The 18,759-nt window shown below is 39.5% G+C and overlaps 1 protein-coding gene across 4 annotated transcripts in view; it reads right to left on the bottom strand.

Annotated features, from left to right (window-relative positions):
* Window positions 1-18,220, bottom strand: part of RUNDC3B (RUN domain containing 3B) — a 154,796-nt gene extending 136,576 nt beyond the window's left edge. For 2 of the 4 annotated variants that reach the window (XM_030307895.1, XM_030307894.1), the window contains exon 1: window positions 17,731-18,219. In XM_030307895.1, coding sequence (XP_030163755.1) covers window positions 17,731-17,852 — 122 coding nt within the window. In that variant the 5' untranslated portion in view covers window positions 17,853-18,219. Of the gene's footprint in view, window positions 1-17,730 lie in introns of all 4 variants that reach the window. The other 2 variants (XM_030307893.1, XM_030307896.1) reach the window with 2 other exon arrangements.
* Between the last annotated feature and the right edge of the window lie 539 nt (window positions 18,221-18,759).

Here is an 18,759-nt window from a genome sequence, read left to right as displayed (position 1 = left end):
GATCTGACTCCCTCCGGCTGCCACAGGGCCCCTCCTGAAGTGGATCACCTAAGGAGAAGCCAGCTAAGCCTGCCCCCCCTCCCGCCGTGCACCTTGCCTTCCCACCCCAGCTAATACGCCAGATCCCCAGCATCACAAGCCTGGCAGTGTGCAAGTAGCCCAGAGGGGCCACGCCACCCCACAGTGAATACCACCCCTAGGAGAGGGGAAGAGAAGGCACACACCAGTCTGACTGTGGCCCCAGCGGTGGGCTGGGGGCAGACATCAGGACTGACTGCGGCCCCGCCCACCAACTCCAGTTATACACCACAGCACAGGGGAAGTGCCCTGCAGGTCCTCACCACACCAGGGACTATCCAAAATGACCAAGCGGAAGAATTCCCCTCAGAAGAATCTCCAGGAAATAACAACAGCTAATGAGCTGATCAAAAAGGATTTAAATAATATAACAGAAAGTGAATTTAGAATAATAGTCATAAAATTAATCGCTGGGCTGGAAAACAGTATACAGGACAGCAGAGAATCTCTTGCTACAGAGATCAAGGGACTAAGGAACAGTCACGAGGAGCTGAAAAACGCTTTGAATGAAATGCAAAACAAAATGCAAACCACCACAGCTCGGATGGAAGAGGCAGAGGAGAGAATAGGTGAACTAGAAGATAAAGTTATGGAAAAAGAGGAAGCTGAGAAAAAGAGAGATAAAAAAATCCAGGAGTATGAGGGGAAAATTAGAGAACTAAGTGATACACTAAAAAGAAATAATATACGCATAATTGGTATCCCAGAGGAGGAAGAGAGAGGGAAAGGTGCTGAAGGGGTACTTGAAGAAATAATAGCTGAGAACTTCCCTGAACTGGGGAAGGAAAAAGGCATTGAAATCCAAGAGGCACAGAGAACTCCCTTCAGACGTAACTTGAATCGATCTTCTGCACGACATATCATAGTGAAACTGGCAAAATACAAGGATAAAGAGAAAATTCTGAAAGCAGCAAGGGGTAAACGTGCCCTCACATATAAAGGGACACCTATAAGACTCGTGACGGATCTCTCTTTTGAAACTTGGCAGGCCAGAAAGAACTGGCACGAGATTTTCAGGGTGCTAGACAGCAAAAATATGCAGCTGAGAATCCTTTATCCAGCAAGTCTGTCATTTAGAATAGAAGGAGAGATAAAGGTCTTCCCAAACAAACAAAAACTGAAGGAATTTGTCACCACTAAACCAGCCCTACAAGAGATCCTAAGGGGGACCCTGTGAGACAAAGTACCAGAGACATCACTACAAGCATAAAACATACAGACATCACAATGACTCTAAACCCGTATCTTTCTATAATAACACTGAATGTAAACGGATTAAATGCGCCAACCAAAAGACATAGGGTATCAGAATGGATAAAAAAACAAGACCCATCTATTTGCTGTCTACAAGAGACTCATTTTAGACCTGAGGACACCTTTAGATTCAGAGTGAGGGGATGGAGAACTATTTATCATGCTACTGGAAGCCAAAAGAAAGCTGGAGTAGCCATACTTATATCAGACAAACTAGACTTTAAATTAAAGGCTGTAACAAGAGATGAAGAAGGACATTATATAATAGTTACAGGGTCTATCCATCAGGAAGAGCTAACAATTATAAATGTCTATGCGCCGAATACCGGAGCCCCCAAATATATAAAACAATTACTCATAAACAGAAGCAACCTTATTGATAAGAATGTGGTAATTGCAGGGGACTTTAACACCCCACTTACAGAAAAGGATAGATCATCTAGACACACGGTCAGTAAAGAAACAAGGGCCCTGAATGAGACATTGGATCAGATGGACTTGACAGATATATTTAGAACTCTGCATCCCAAAGCAACAGAATATACTTTCTTCTCGAGTGCACATGGAACATTCTCCAAGATAGATCATATACTGGGTCACAAAACAGCCCTTCATAAGTTTACAAGAATTGAAATTATACCATGCATACTTTCAGACCACAATGCTGTGAAGCTTGAAATCAACCACAGGAAAAAGTCTGGAAAGCCTCCAAAAGCATGGAGGTTAAAGAACACCCTACTAACGAATGAGTGGGTCAACCAGGCAATTAGAGAAGAAATCAAAAAATATATGGAAACAAACGAAAATGAAAATACAACAATCCAAACGCTTTGGGACGCAGCGAAGGCAGTCCTGAGAGGAAAATACATTGCAATCCAGGCCTATCTCAAGAAACAAGAAAAATCCCAAATACAAAATCTAACAGCACACCTAAAGGAAATAGAAGCAGAACAGCAAAGGCAGCCTAAACCCAGCAGAAGAAGAGAAATAATAAAGATCAGAGCAGAAATAAACAATATAGAATCTAAAAAAACTGTAGAGCAGATCAACGAAACCAAGAGTTGTTTTTTTGAAAAAATAAACAAAATTGACAAACCTCTAGCCAGGCTTCTCAAAAAGAAAAGGGAGATGACCCAAATAGATAAAATCATGAATGAAAATGGAATTATTACAACCAATCCCTCAGAGATACAAACAATTATCAGGGAATACTATGAAAAATTATATGCCAACAAATTGGACAACTTGGAAGAAATGGACAAATTCCTAAACACCCACACTCTTCCAAAACTCAATCAGGAGGAAATAGAAAGCTTGAACAGACCCATAACCAGCGAAGAAATTGAATCAGTCATCAAAAATCTCCCAACAAATAAGAGTCCAGGACCAGATGGCTTCCCAGGGGAGTTCTACCAGACGTTTAAAGCAGAGATAATACCTATCCTTCTCAAGCTATTCCAAGAAATAGAAAGGGAAGGAAAACTTCCAGACTCATTCTATGAAGCCAGTATTACTTTGATTCCTAAACCAGACAGAGACCCAGTAAAAAAAGAGAACTACAGGCCAATATCCCTGATGAATATGGATGCAAAAATTCTCAATAAGATACTAGCAAATCGAATTCAACAGCATATAAAAAGAATTATTCACCATGATCAAGTGGGATTCATTCCTGGGATGCAGGGCTGGTTCAACATTCGCAAATCAATCAACGTGATACATCACATTAACAAAAAAAAAGAGAAGAACCATATGATCCTGTCAATCGATGCAGAAAAGGCCTTTGACAAAATCCAGCACCCTTTCTTAATAAAAACCCTTGAGAAAGTCGGGATAGAAGGAACTTACTTAAACATCATAAAAGCCATTTATGAAAAGCCCACAGCTAACATCATCCTCAACGGGGAAAAACTGAGAGCTTTTTCCCTGAGATCAGGAACACGACAGGGATGCCCACTCTCACCGCTGTTGTTTAACATAGTGCTGGAAGTTCTAGCATCAGCAATCAGACAACAAAAGGAAATCAAAGGCATCAAAATTGGCAAAGATGAAGTCAAGCTTTCGCTTTTTGCAGATGACATGATATTATACATGGAAAATCCGATAGACTCCACCAAAAGTCTGCTAGAACTGATACATGAATTCAGCAAAGTTGCAGGATACAAAATCAATGTCCAGAAATCAGTTGCATTCTTATACACTAACAATGAAGCCACAGAAAGACAAATAAAGAAAATGATCCCATTCACAATTGCACCAAGAAGCATAAAATACCTAGGAATAAATCTAACCAAAGATGTAAAGGATCTGTATGCTGAAAACTATAGAAAGCTTATGAAGGAAATTGAAGAAGATTTAAAGAAATGGAAAGACATTCCCTGCTCATGGATTGGAAAAATAAATATTGTCAAAATGTCAATACTACCCAAAGCTATCTACACATTCAATGCAATCCCAATCAAAATTGCACCAGCATTCTTCTCGAAATTAGAACAAGCAATCCTAAAATTCATATGGAACCACAAAAGGCCCCGAATAGCCAAAGGAATTTTGAAGAAGAAGACCAAAGCAGGAGGCATCACAATCCCAGACTTTAGCCTCTACTACAAAGCTGTCATCATCAAGACAGCATGGTATTGGCACAAAAACAGACACACAGACCAATGGAATAGAATAGAAACCCCAGAACTAGACCCACAAACGTATGGCCAACTCATCTTTGACAAAGCAGGAAAGAACATCCAATGGAAAAAAGACAGCCTCTTTAACAAATGGTGCTGGGAGAACTGGACAGCAACATGCAGAAGGTTAAAACTAGACCACTTTCTCACACCATTTACAAAAATAAACTCAAGGGGCGCCTGGGTGGCGCAGTCGGTTAAGCGTCCGACTTCAGCCAGGTCACGATCTCGCGGTCCGTGAGTTCGAGCCCCGCGTCGGGCTCTGGGCTGATGGCTCAGAGCCTGGAGCCTGTTTCCGACTCTGTGTCTCCCTCTCTCTCTGCCCCTCCCCCGTTCATGCTCTGTCTCTCTCTGTCCCAAAAATAAATAAACGTTGAAAAAAAAAAAATAAACTCAAAATGGATAAAGGACCTAAATGTGAGACAGGAAACCATCAAAACCTTAGAGGAGAAAGCAGGAAAAGATCTCTCTGACCTCAGCCGTAGCAATCTCTTACTCGACACATCCCCAAAGGCAAGGGAATTAAAAGCAAAAGTGAATTACTGGGACCTTATGAAGATAAAAAGCTTCTGCACAGCAAAGGAAACAACCAACAAAACTAAAAGGCAACCACGGAATGGGAAAAGATATTTGCAAATGACATATCGGACAAAGGGCTAGTATCCAAAATCTATAAAGAGCTCACCAAACTCCACACCCGAAAAACAAATAACCCAGTGAAGAAATGGGCAGAAAACATGAATAGACACTTCTCTAAAGAAGACATCCAGATGGCCAACAGGCACATGAAAAGATGTTCAGCGTCGCTCCTTATCAGGGAAATACAAATCAAAACCACACTCAGGTATCACCTCACGCCAGTCAGAGTGGCCAAAATGAACAAATCAGGAGACTATAGATGCTGGAGAGGATGTGGAGAAACGGGAACCCTCTTGCACTGTTGGTGGGAATGCAAATTGGTGCAGCCGCTCTGGAAAGCAGTGTGGAGGTTCCTCAGAAAATTAAAAATAGACCTACCCTATGACCCAGCAATAGCACTGCTAGGAATTTACCCAAGGAATACAGGAGTACTGATGCATAGGGGCACTTGTACCCCAATGTTCATAGCAGCACTCTCAACAATAGCCAAATTATGGAAAGAGCCTAAATGTCCATCAACTGATGAATGGATAAAGAAATTGTGGTATATATACACAATGGAGTACTATGTGGCAATGAGAAAAAATGAAATATGGCCCTTTGTAGCAACGTGGATGGAACTGGAGAGTGTAATGCTAAGTGAAATAAGCCATACAGAGAAAGACAGATACCATATGGTTTCACTCTTATGTGGATCCTGAGAAACTTAACAGGAACCCATGGGGGAGGGGAAGGAAAAAAAAAAAAAAGAGGTTAGAGTGGGAGAGAGCCAAAGCATAAGAGACTGTTAAAAACTGAGAACAAACTGAGGGTTGATGGGGGGTGGGAGGGAGGGGAGGGTGGGTGATGGGTATTGAGGAGGGCACCTTTTGGGATGAGCACTGGGTGTTGTATGGAAACCAATTTGTCAATAAATTTCATAAAAAAAAATACCATCAGTTGGCTGCATAAATTAAAACTAGGAAGAAGATAAAAAACATGAGATTAGATTTCCACTTCTAAGGAGGACAGAATAAATGGTGGTAGACCAGTGCTCCCACAGAATACAGCTAGCAAAACTGGAGGGGAGGGGGAAGAATTACAGAAATCTTATGTTTGAAGCCTGCAGAGAGTGGCTCCAACAGTAAGAATTAGAGAGGCTAAGACTCCAGAAAGAGAAAGGCTCAAAAATCAATTGACTGCTATAGCTGCTTTTACCCAGAAACGTCTGCCAATTCTGAGTGTGGAGGGTCTGACTCCCAAAGAAGGCGGCTAGTGGGGAACAGAAAAACCAGGAAAGCTTTTGGAAGAGACTTGGGAAGGCCTCTAACACGTTGTCATCAGGAGACTAAAATCCTAATCAAAAAGTCTCTGAAAAACAGAATAAAGCATTTGGTAGTTCCAGAAAACAAAATAATACTTTAGGACTACCAGAGAAAGGGTGCTGAAAAATACATCAAACCTAGGTTGAAAACCCTGGATGGTCAGAGGCAAATGAAAGGCTGAGCAAGACTTAACAGGGTTGGAATACAGCCTGGATTCTGCATAATTCCTGACTGGATAGTGATCAGCTACCATTCTATCTTCCAAAGGAAGATAACATCAGTAAGGAAAGTGAGCATTATCCTATACTACGAGCCCTGGGCATTAGAATGTCCCTGGCCATGTTTTGTTCAAATGGATGAGTGGACTCCACCTGTTTACTCCGTGATCTTTTTCTACTCTGTTCTAATTAATACATTTGACACGATGGTTGGCAATAGGGTAAGTATAATGGCATTTAATGAACAATAAAAGTGCTAAAGAAAAATTTAATACATACTCTCTGGCATTCAATAAAAAAAAAAAAAAAACCTAAATATGCCAAAAAATAAGACTGCATGACAAAGAGAGGAAGAGAGAAAACACAAAAAAAGAGACGCAAGACAATCCAAATATTCCAAATCAGTGATGAGAATTTTAAAATAACCATGATTTTTTTTAGCAGTTCTTTTTTTTTTATTTTTTTTTATATATGAAATTTATTGACAAATTGGTTTCCATACAACACCCAGTGCTCATCCCAAAAGGTGCCCTCCTCAATACCCATCACCCACCCTCCCCTCCCTCCCACCCCCCATCAACCCTCAGTTTGTTCTCAGTTTTTAGCAGTCTCTTATGCTTTGGCTCTCTCCCACTCTAACCTCTTTTTTTTTTTTTTCCTTCCCCTCCCCCATGGGTTCCTGTTAAGTTTCTCAGGATCCACATAAGAGTGAAACCATATGGTATCTGTCTTTCTCTGTATGGCTTATTTCACTTAGCATTACACTCTCCAGTTCCATCTACGTTGTTACAAAAGGCCATATTTCATTTTTTCTCATTGCCACGTAGTATTCCATTGTGTATATATACCACAATTTCTTTATCCATTCATCAGTTGATGGACATTTAGGCTCTTTCCATAATTTGGCTATTGTTGAGAGTGCTGCTATGAACATTGGGGTACAAGTGCCCCTATGCATCAGTACTCCTGTATTCCTTGGGTAAATTCCTAGCAGTGCTATTGCTGGGTCATAGGGTAGGTCTATTTTTAATTTTCTGAGGAACCTCCACACTGCTTTCCAGAGCGGCTGCACCAATTTGCATTCCCACCAACAGTGCAAGAGGGTTCCCGTTTCTCCACATCCTCTCCAGCATCTATAGTCTCCTGATTTGTTCATTTTGGCCACTCTGACTGGCGTGAGGTGATACCTGAGTGTGGTTTTGATTTGTATTTCCCTGATAAGGAGCGACGCTGAACATCTTTTCATGTGCCTGTTGGCCATCTGGATGTCTTCTTTAGAGAAGTGTCTATTCATGTTTTCTGCCCATTTCTTCACTGGGTTATTTGTTTTTCGGGTGTGGAGTTTGGTGAGCTCTTTATAGATTTTAGATACTAGCCCTTTGTCCGATATGTCATTTGCAAATATCTTTTCCCATTCCGTTGGTTGCCTTTTAGTTTTGTTGGTTGTTTCCTTTGCTGTGCAGAAGCTTTTTATCTTCATAAGGTCCCAGTAATTCACTTTTGCTTTTAATTCCCTTGCCTTTGGGGATGTGTCGAGTAAGAGATTGCTACGGCTGAGGTCAGAGAGATCTTTTCCTGCTTTCTCCTCTAAGGTTCTGATGGTTTCCTGTCTCACATTTAGGTCCTTTATCCATTTTGAGTTTATTTTTGTAAATGGTGTGAGAAAGTGGTCTAGTTTCAACCTTCTGCATGTTGCTGTCCAGTTCTCCCAGCACCATTTGTTAAAGAGGCTGTCTTTTTTCCATTGGAGGTTCTTTCCTGCTTTGTCAAAGATGAGTTGGCCATACGTTTGTGGGTCTAGTTCTGGGGTTTCTATTCTATTCCATTGGTCTGTGTGTCTGTTTTTGTGCCAATACCATGCTGTCTTGATGATGACAGCTTTGTAGTAGAGGCTGAAGTCTGGGATTGTGATGCCTCCTGCTTTGGTCTTCTTCTTCAAAATTCCTTTGGCTATTCGGGGCCTTTTGTGGTTCCATATGAATTTTAGGATTGCTTGTTCTAATTTTGAGAAGAATGCTGGTGCAATTTTGATTGGGATTGCATTGAATGTGTAGATAGCTTTGGGTAGTATTGACATTTTGACAATATTTATTTTTCCAATCCATGAGCAGGGAATGTCTTTCCATTTCTTTAAATCTTCTTCAATTTCCTTCATAAGCTTTCTATAGTTTTCAGCATACAGATCCTTTACATCTTTGGTTAGATTTATTCCTAGGTATTTTATGCTTCTTGGTGCAATTGTGAATGGGATCATTTTCTTTATTTGTCTTTCTGTGGCTTCATTGTTAGTGTATAAGAATGCAACTGATTTCTGGACATTGATTTTGTATCCTGCAACTTTGCTGAATTCATGTATCAGTTCTAGCAGACTTTTGGTGGAGTCTATCGGATTTTCCATGTATAATATCATGTCATCTGCAAAAAGCGAAAGCTTGACTTCATCTTTGCCAATTTTGATGCCTTTGATTTCCTTTTGTTGTCTGATTGCTGATGCTAGAACTTCCAGCACTATGTTAAACAACAGCGGTGAGAGTGGGCATCCCTAAAATAACCATGATTAATATGACCTAGAGAATACAGGAAAAGATGGATATAGATAAAAAGACAGGCATTTCTATCAGAAGACTAGAGTTTATTAAAAAGGAATCAAATTAAAATTCTAGGACTATATGAAATTAAAAACTCATTTAATGAGTTAAACAGTAGATGAGAAACATCAGAAGACAAGATTAATGAAAAGAGAAGTCAATAGAAAATAAACAAACTGAAGCACAGAGAAAATGAAGAGAAAATACAGAAAAGGATATAGGGCAAGTGGAGCCGGGTAAAATTGATCATATATGTAATTGAAGGTTAAAAAGATTATTAGCCAAGGAGCGCCCGGTGGCTCAGTTGGTTAAGTGTTCGACTTCAGCTCAGGTCATGATCTCGTGGTTCATGGGTTCCAGCCCTGCATCAGGAGCTGACAGCTCAGAGCCTGAAGCCTGCTTCAGATTCGATGTCTCCTTCTCTCTCTGCCCCTCCCCCACTCATGCAAGCGCATGCACGTGCACGCGCTCTCTCACTCTCAAAAATAAACATTTTAAAAAATTTACAAAAAAAAAAAATTAGCCAAATCTTTCCAAACTTGATGGAAGATCAATGGCATGGGTAAATATGTTGGTAAATGCAAACGTGTATTGCCTGAATATCAAGTGTAAAATACAGTAATAAAAGAATCTTATAGAATGTAAAATATATGTAGACTTAAAATGTCTCAGGATGAGAATGAATAAATGGTTCTAACACTACTGGAGAAGCAGTGAGAGTTAGATTTATATTTCACTGTAACAAATCAAGAGTAACTGCTAAAAGGATAGCAATCATATATATAGAAAATGAAAAAGAATATATGACTAACAAGTCCCTAGAAAAACTGGAATAGTGGAATAAATAAAAAATACTTTACTGACATATAAGAAGAAAAAAAAGTAAACACAAAGAGTTAAATGGTAGCTATAAACCCAAATATAACAACATTAAATGTAAATAGACTAAATACTCCAAATAAAAGGTTGGATAAGAGGCAAAATTCAATTCTATCCTGCCTATGAGACACGTTATATTTAAGGACAAAAAGATTAAGGGGCGCCTGTGTGGCTCAGTCAGTTAAACGTTGACTTCAGCTCAGGTCATGATCTCCTGGTTCATGAGTTCGAGCCCTACTTCAGGTTCTGTGCTGACAGCTCAGAGCCTGGAACCTGCTTTAGATTCTGTGTTTCCCTGTCTCTCTGCCTTTCTCCTGCTCATGCTCACTCTCTCGAAAATAAATAAACATTTAAATAAAAATGTTTAAGGACAAAAAGATTAAAAGTTAAGGGTGGAAAAACATACATCATACATACAAACATTGGCTGAAAGAAAGTTTTATCTAATAGCAGACAAAATAGACTTTCAGGCAGTAACAGTATTAAAGACATTTCATGATGACAAATAATCCAACCCCTAGGAAGAGATCACAACTCTTAATCTGCACATACCAACAAAATACTGACAGCTAAAATGACACACTAAAAGAAGAAATAGACAAATGTACACTCAGAGACAGACTTTAACATACCTCTCAAAATCAGATAGACTAAGCATACAAAAACCAGTAAGGTTACAGAAAATAGGAATAACAAAATTAACATACTTAGATCTAACTAGCATAGACAGAACATGCAATCAATGACAGAATATATATGTTTTTCAAATATACATGAAGTATTTATCAAAACTAACCATATGCTGTATCATAAAGCAAGCATAAACAAAATGTCAAAAGTTTAATTTTTTTTTCAACGTTTATTTATTTTTGGGACAGAGAGAGACAGAGCATGAACGGGGGAGGGGCAGAGAGAGAGGGAGACACAGAATCGGAAACAGGCTCCGGGCTCTGAGCCATCAGCCCAGAGCCTGACGCAGGGCTCGAACTCACGGACCGCGAGATCGTGACCTGGCTGAAGTCGGACGCTTAACCGACTGCGCCATCCAGGCGCCCCCAAAATGTCAAAAGTTTAAAAGCTTTCAGAATATGTTCTCCGTAGAGTAGAATTAAGTTGGAAATCAGTATCTAAAAATAACTAGAAAACCCTAAACTGTTGGAAAGATAAAAATTTTTTTAAATAATCCCTGAGTTGAAGAGGAAATCCCAACATAAATTAGAAAACATTTTAAACAAATTAATAATAAAGATACAACATTTCAAATCTTGTGAACAATCCCAAAGTAATGTCCAAGAAGGGCATCTGTATTTAAAAGGTATTTACTAGAAAAGAAAGGCTGAAAAACAGTAATCTAAAACCCCATCACAAGAAATTAGAAAAAGAACAAGAACTTAAATAAAGAGTAAGGAAAGAAATACTACAGACTTTTTTTAAAGAATAAAAAAATATTTTAAGAGGATATTTTAAAGGTCTTAGGAATAAATTTGATAACACACATGAAGAACTCACTGAAGGCTGATTCAAGAAGTAAAAGGAAATCTGAATTCTACAGTGTCTATTAAATAAATTAAATCTGTTACTAAAAGACTTCCCACAAAAACAATTAGCAGTTCAAATTTCTTCCCTGGTGAATTCTTCCAAAAGTTTAAGAAAGAAATAATCTAATCTTACACAAATTCTTCTGCAGAGGAATATTTCCCAACTTGCTTTATAAGGTCAGATAATCTAAATGACAAAACTAAACAAGGACACTATAAGAACAATTACAGATAAATCTCTTTCATGAACATATACGCAAAAATCCCAAAAGAATATTAACTCATTAATATATATATTATTAATATATATGTTATATGTAAAATATATTAAATATATGTAAAAGCATATATTATATATATCATATATATATAATATATATTAAAAAGTTAACAATATAGCACGTTTTTATTCCAGAGTAGTTTAACCTCCAAAAGTCAATCAATGTAATTTACCACATAAACCAAAAAAAAGAGAGAGAAATTATGTTTATTTTGGTAGACAGAAAAAACATTTGATTGCAAATATCTGCTTCATGGTAAAATTGTTAATATTTTCTACAATAATGTGGTCCTAGGGAGTGCAGCAAAACAAGAAAACAAAGGTGTAAAAGTTGAAAAAGGAAGAAATAAAACAAGCAGATGACATGACTATATTCAAAATTTAAAAAAAAAAACTGCAGAAAATCTGTTAGAATAAGTAAACCTGGTTAAGATTACTAGATCACAAAACAAGTATTTTACAAGGTTGATTTTATGTCTATGCATCAGCGAGAAAAAAAGAGATTGAAAAAAATTTTAATGATTTGTTACAGTATAAAAAATATAAACAAATAGGTTTAAAAAGAGATATTCAAAACTACCAACATGTTTGAGAAAAATTTAAGAATATTTGAATATATGAAGGGTAACGTTCTTTTTCTTGACCTGGGTATTAGTTACACTGTAGTGTTCTCTTTGCAAAAAATTCACTGAGCTATGTGTACTTTCTGTATACAGATTATAAATCAGTAATTACTTTTTTAATGTTTATTTATTTTGAGAGAGACAGCATACACATGTGCAAGTAGGGGAGGGCGGAAAAGAGAAAAAGAGAGAGGGGGAGAGAGAGAGAAAAGAATCCCAAGCAGGCTCCATACTGTCAGGCACAGCCTCCATCCCACAAACCATGAGATCATGAGACCAGAAATCAAGAGTCGGAATCTTGGGGCACCTGGGTGGTTCAGTCAGTTAACTGTCCCACTCTAGATTTCAGCTCAGGTCATCATCTCACCGTTTGTGAGTTACAGCCCCACATGGGGCTCTGCACTGATGGTGCAAGCTGTCCCTTGCTTGTCCCTCCCTCTCTCTGTCCCTCCCCTGCTTGGTCTCTCTCTCTCAAAATAAATAAAAATAAATTTAAAAAAAAAAAAAGGAGTCAGAATCAACCCACTGAGCCACCCAGGTGCCCCAGTAATAATTTATATGAAAAATGTGGAAACAAAGAACAGCTAAGAATAAGGCTAAATGCAATATTCCCATGTTCTACCTATCATTTAAAGCTTGGCTACAGATTTAATACTGAAATTTCTAAAGCTGTGTAAGAAAAGAGAAGTTGTCAGTTACACATTTGTGTCCAGTAGATATAAATACACCAACTGCCTAGAGATAGAATTCTTGGCACTAAAATAAAACCGATATTTCTCACAGAAATCTTTACAAAAAGAAGACACTTCTTGACATAATGATGTTCTTGACAACAATGTCAAGAAGACCTGTGAATGCTTCTTCTGATGACCCACAATATAGGCTAGCGGAATCTTACCAATACACAATTTTGTAAAAGCAACTGGTGAAAGGAGTGTGTGAACATACCCAACTGCTTTCTGATGATTTGGACCGACTCAGAGACAGATCTTTTAAACCTGTAAGACTGAATACAACAGTGGATAAGCTTCACATATTCTCCCCTGAGTATCTTATCTTTCAACTGAGCTTCTCAAATTTATCTATCAGCAGTGAAGTTACGATAAGCAGTGCAGGTAAATGTGTGGAGGACAGCTATTCTCTGTAAGTTGAGTATGAACACATTTTAGCTAGGGAATGAGATAATAACTTTCTATGAATGCTGAGAAGCTTATCCAGGACCAATAGCTGAAAAGATTATCATGCTACCTCGGTTGTGAATACCTACTATCAGGGCTCTAACAATCCTTAGAAATGATACTGAACCTGCTCCAAGAGAATACAACTAAAAATGTTGATCAAAGACCAGACCCCAAGTTCTGCCACACATAGCATGACTAAAAGAGCTTTCACCAAAAATATAATCACTATAGCCAAGGGATGAACAGTCTCATGAGGGATACTCAAGCCAATAGTAACAAGTAGAGTAAGTCACTGGATTTAAAGTTAAAGGATTATATTGCCAATAATACTCAGTAACATTTTACATATCTGCATTTTACCCACCAAGTTCAAGCATAGGAATAGACCTTCTTTCTGATTATTCATCAAGTAGAATGTGAAGTTCAGAGTGCTAAAGATCACTCACTTAACTAAGGCCTCTGGGTGCCTTTTTTTTTTTAACATATGATAAATTTACTTATCTGCTTTCCTAGATCACAACCAATTATAAGAAGCATGTGAGGATGGAAGCATAAAGGAAAGAGCTGCCAGAAACAGGCAAAGTTGTAAGAAATAACAACTTGGTAGGAGGCGACAGCAGAATACAAAACCAGACAAAAAACTTGAAAGACAATCTTCAGGGGCCATGTAGCAAAAAGCTCTATGTATTTCAAGAGTCCCCAGGGCAGCCACTGCAGAGGGCATATTCACAGAAACAGATTCAGAGTGAAGTCTTTAATAAGGATTTTATTATTCTTTAGAGAGTCTTTTTAAAGAAGGTAGGGAAATGTGTCATCCATTTTTAAAAGCAGTTCACCCAAAATATTTTAAATATTGTTATTTATTATGGCTTAAATTTGAACACTTAAAAGCTTCAGTTATTCAGAAGACTGTACTCCACAATTAATGCTGAGTAGGGCACTCTAGCTAATGGGAGAATTTTAAGCTTAACTCAAACATTAATAACATGGAAAATATGAGCACCTCATTCCCTGACTACACTGGAAAAATAAGGCCCTACTGTTACTTGAAATAACTTTCAAATTATGAAGTAATATATTCACCTACAGACATCCAAGAATAACTATGTACATCTTATTAGAAGTACTTTAAATTTGATAACCATCATTTGTCTCCACTCATCACACTTTCTCCTTAAATCACTCGTTAATCCTTTCTCCTCACAAGACAGGAAAATTATGACTGTGTGAGGAGTTTCTCTTAAAAAATTGATGTAAAAGCTGAATATTATTTTAAAAGCTGTTTATGCATATATATTTAAACTGTATACTGTAACAGCTTTCTCATAAAACAATATTAACCCACAGAAAGAGACTAGATTTAAATTCTCCTTGTCAACAGAAGTAAAATTAAAGGAATATGTAAGCTTTTCAGTAAAACATGAAGCTTAAAAATGACAGAAAAAATGACTAATGTACCTGATTTCCTATGGATGAAAAATGCAGGCTAAAAAAAAAGCCTATAAGACCTTAAAAAATTAATTTTTCAAAGTTCTAAATGGTAGAGAATATGCAGGGAAAATACTAGTTGGTACACAGAGCCAACATCAGTCTACGAATATTTTGGAGTTGAGTGTGGAATATTTAGAAGCCTCAAATGACCTACTTTCTCTCCACCACAATCTGTAAAAAGCATGATAAAATAGTACTTACTTACTAAGTACCATACAAGTATTTTTAAGGCTGCAGTACAATGTTCAATGGAACAAAAACAAGCGATGAAATAATTACATACACAATCACAATGTACTGCAATTTAATTCAAGTCTTGACTATCTTAACCTAACCAAATAACCCACTTCAAAAGTTTAACACCATAACAATATTGTTGTTGTATAAGGCTTTAAACCTAAAGAATTAGGAAGATACATAATAAGGTTTCAAAACTAAGCTGCAAATATGCATAACGTTTAAGGATTAAGGAAAAAGCATTACTATATAAGTATTATAGATACAGTAGAATGATATGTGGGGGGGGAACCTTTGCTTTGGTTTGCTTTGTTAAACTGTTCACAAGTTTTCTAGAACATCAGTAGAGAAACAAAATGGAAGGCACAGTTCAAAATATTTTTCTTTAAAGAGAAAAATGCACATGCCTCATCTAGCTACCATAAAACCTATGTCTACCATTACCCTGCTCATATTTGGAGAAATTCAAAAGAAAAAAAATGAACACATTTGGCATCAAGACTATTATTAGTTTTAGGGCTGTTACTGAAGCTTACTAATGATCTAGTACAAGATTATTTTACATATGTGAAAACTAGAAAATGAGATGTTTGCATGGCTTGTTAAAGGACATACAACTAGTCAATGACAAGGTAAACATAGAACTCAGACTCTAATCCAACTTCTTCCCAACTTAACTATCAAATCACCTCTAACTTCATAAATAAAAATTAAAAAATGAATTAAGAGACATGGGTGAGATTCTACAATATGGTAACTCTGAAAGGCAAAGAAACGCAAATGAATAAATATTGATTTGTTCATTTTGCTGAATTAGGGGCAGAGCTACTTAAAGCATACAAATGGCCTATAGTGACTTTTTTCCCCAAAAAGTAAAAGCCTTTTAGACAAAGCCTATCAAACAGATCCCATTACTATTGAGATGGATGTAATTTATATAAACTATCACCTCTTCGGACATAAAGAACAACCTTAGTAGTAAATCCACATAAATACATGTTGAAAAACTGAAATGTACTTTAGCTACAATACTAAACTTACAAGTAAATTATAACTAAGGTCAGCACTGATACTCATTCACAATCGAAAATAATTATGCAAATAAAATTAATGAAAATACAGCTAGCCCAAACAGCTGTCCACACAAATCAGTGTGATATAACTGAAATTTCTTATCCATAACTTAAAATGTTATTTAAATAAGGTTGAGATACAAGCCCTTTTTTCAGGCCTCGGCCTGTGATGAAGGAGATGAACATTAAATAACCTAAAATCGGCCATGACAAAAATGGAGAAGCAAAAGAAATAGTACCCACCACTGAATTTATTCATTCAATAAATACTTCCTGAGCATCAGATGCTATAGTAGGAAGGTTTTAAAAAAGTAAAAAAATATAATTGAGCAAAAAGCTCTCCTGTGAAATTTAACTCTGATGGAGCTTTTATAAAATACGGTACCCCAAGAAGCGCTGTATATGTTGGATCCTGCTTGAGATGATTATCTTTTAGAAAAATAAAATAATCTCTAATGTATATAAAATAAAACTAAGAAATCAGCCTTGCTTATTGTTCTGTTTTTCCCAACTTAAAAAAAAAAAAAAGATTTATCTGGATTTAAATACATTTAAAACCTGTCTTCCTCAAAAGGTTGCATTCTAGACAGCACAAATGGTAAATTAAACCAATTCCACATTATAATATGGTTTACAGCTCTAAGTGCAGTAACAGCGAGGCAGGTCTTCCTGCTATATAGGCAAACATCTGTAACAGTCCAAATTAAAAACAAGTCGCTCAAAGTTATTGAATATAAGTCCTAGTATAAATATCTGTATCTGTATAATGCATAAGATGCCAGACACATGTTACACAGGAAGAAATATACAGACAGAAATTGCAAGGAAGGGAAAGGTGTAATCATTCCCTAATTCTTAGAGGATTACCGATAGTTGCTGCGGAGGTGTTTGGTGAAAAATCAGTTATTTCTGAATACTAGACTTATAGATACTAATTATTCCTTTTTATGTTTCTATATGTTCCAGAGTAAAGGAATACTACATTTACAATTAGAAAACATTGAAGGAGAGGCAGACGTGGAATAAATCATTGACATGAAGCCTCAGTATCTTCCACAGTCCCACTCTTAAAAACAACTGCAGAAACTGCACTAGCACTGCAATTCAAAAGTGGAGAGAGAAAACACACACACACACACACACACACACACACACACACACACACACACAGCAGGCTTGTTGTAGTAGACACTCAATACTGGTGGAATGAAATGACTGAATACATATGTAAACAAGCCAAAACAAAACCAAAATGCATTCCGATTTTGAGACAACACAGTAAATAATCACAGTGACGACGATTTTACCAAAAGCTAGTTGACAGCTTAATGTGCAGTAAATGAAAGAGCACTTCCTCCCTGCCCTCCTCTTTTACTCTGACACTAGAAGGCACATTCAAAACAAATCCTCCCCCAGCCCCGCCCCAAGCCTTCTCCTCGCTTGCTTCCAGTGCTGAAACTGACGGAAAGTCCCGGGCCTCAGCGGTGCCCAGACCCCGACCCCTTTCAGGGCGCTCGCGCCGGCGGACACGCCCGGTGCGGCAGAGACTGGGGCTACAGCCCCGGGTCTGCGGGACCCCCAGGGAGCACGCGCGCTCGCCCGAAGCCCGAAGCCTGGGGCGCCGGCGGCCCCCTCCCCTCGCAGCGCTCTGCGGGCCGCGCCGTACCTGCACACGGTGATCAGGTTCCTCCTCTCCACCGCAGCATTGCGGGCGCTCAGGCTCTTCTTGCCGCCGCCGCCGCCCCCGCAGCGGCTCCCGCTCAGGCCCCCCAGGCTTCGGGAGGCCATGGCGGGCTGACCCCGGCGCCCCTTTTGTCTGGTGCTACCCTTCCTCTCCACCACCCCCCCCCACACCTGCTCCGTAACGCTCTTGCTCGTTTTGCGACCGTGGGAGGACACTGTAGGGTCGTGGGAAGGAGCAGGGACCGACGGAGGATGTGGAAGACCGCGGGGTAACCGGTACCCGGGCACTGACGGCTCACGCTCCGCACCCAAGCCCAACACACACACACACACACTCACTCGCACACACGCGCGCACCTCCCCCGCCCTCGCGCGCGCCGCCGGCCTCGGGCGGCGCGTGCGGGGCGGCGTTGGGCGCTCCCCTGCTTCCTGAGGGACCTCGGCTGCCAGCACGCGCGCGTTCCCGCTGGCCCTCACGCCCTACCGCCCGCCTTCGGCAGCCACTCGCGCCCCAGCTGCGGCGGCCACGGTGAAGCCACGGACCTGGCGCGCGCAGCCCCGCCCGTCCTGCACCTATCAGACCAACGGAGTCCACCTGGAGCCAATCGCGGCACGCGAGGGGCGGGGCCGGCCGCGTGGCCTTTTTAATGCAGCGTGCTGGAGCACCTCCCCGGCGCGTGGGCAGCTGTCAAGACGCCGGGCTCGTGCTCGCAGCACGCGTGCCGCAGGCAGCCAGCACGCATCGGAGCGGCGTCGCAGTTTGCCCGGGGATTGTGGGATGCGGGGCGCCGGAGAGCCCCAGGCAGAATGCCGACCCTTGCAGAAAGCCCGGCTTTAACCACTAGGATCCCTAGCAGTTGATCTTTTTCCTGCCCTTAACCTCTTCTAAGGTCCTTGGTCCCGAAAATGCAGCAGTCCGGCTGTCCACCCTACCTAGCACTTGACTCTCAGGAATGGAGCAGGGTTTTTTTTTTTGTCCTAATTTCTTCCCCTGGCCTGGAAAACAGAGACA

Source organism: Lynx canadensis, chromosome A2, assembly GCF_007474595.2.
Source record: "Lynx canadensis isolate LIC74 chromosome A2, mLynCan4.pri.v2, whole genome shotgun sequence".
Lineage (NCBI taxonomy): Eukaryota > Metazoa > Chordata > Mammalia > Carnivora > Felidae > Lynx > Lynx canadensis.
The sequence above is the reverse complement of the archived record's forward strand: the minus strand, read 5'-3'. Positions and strand labels throughout refer to the sequence as shown.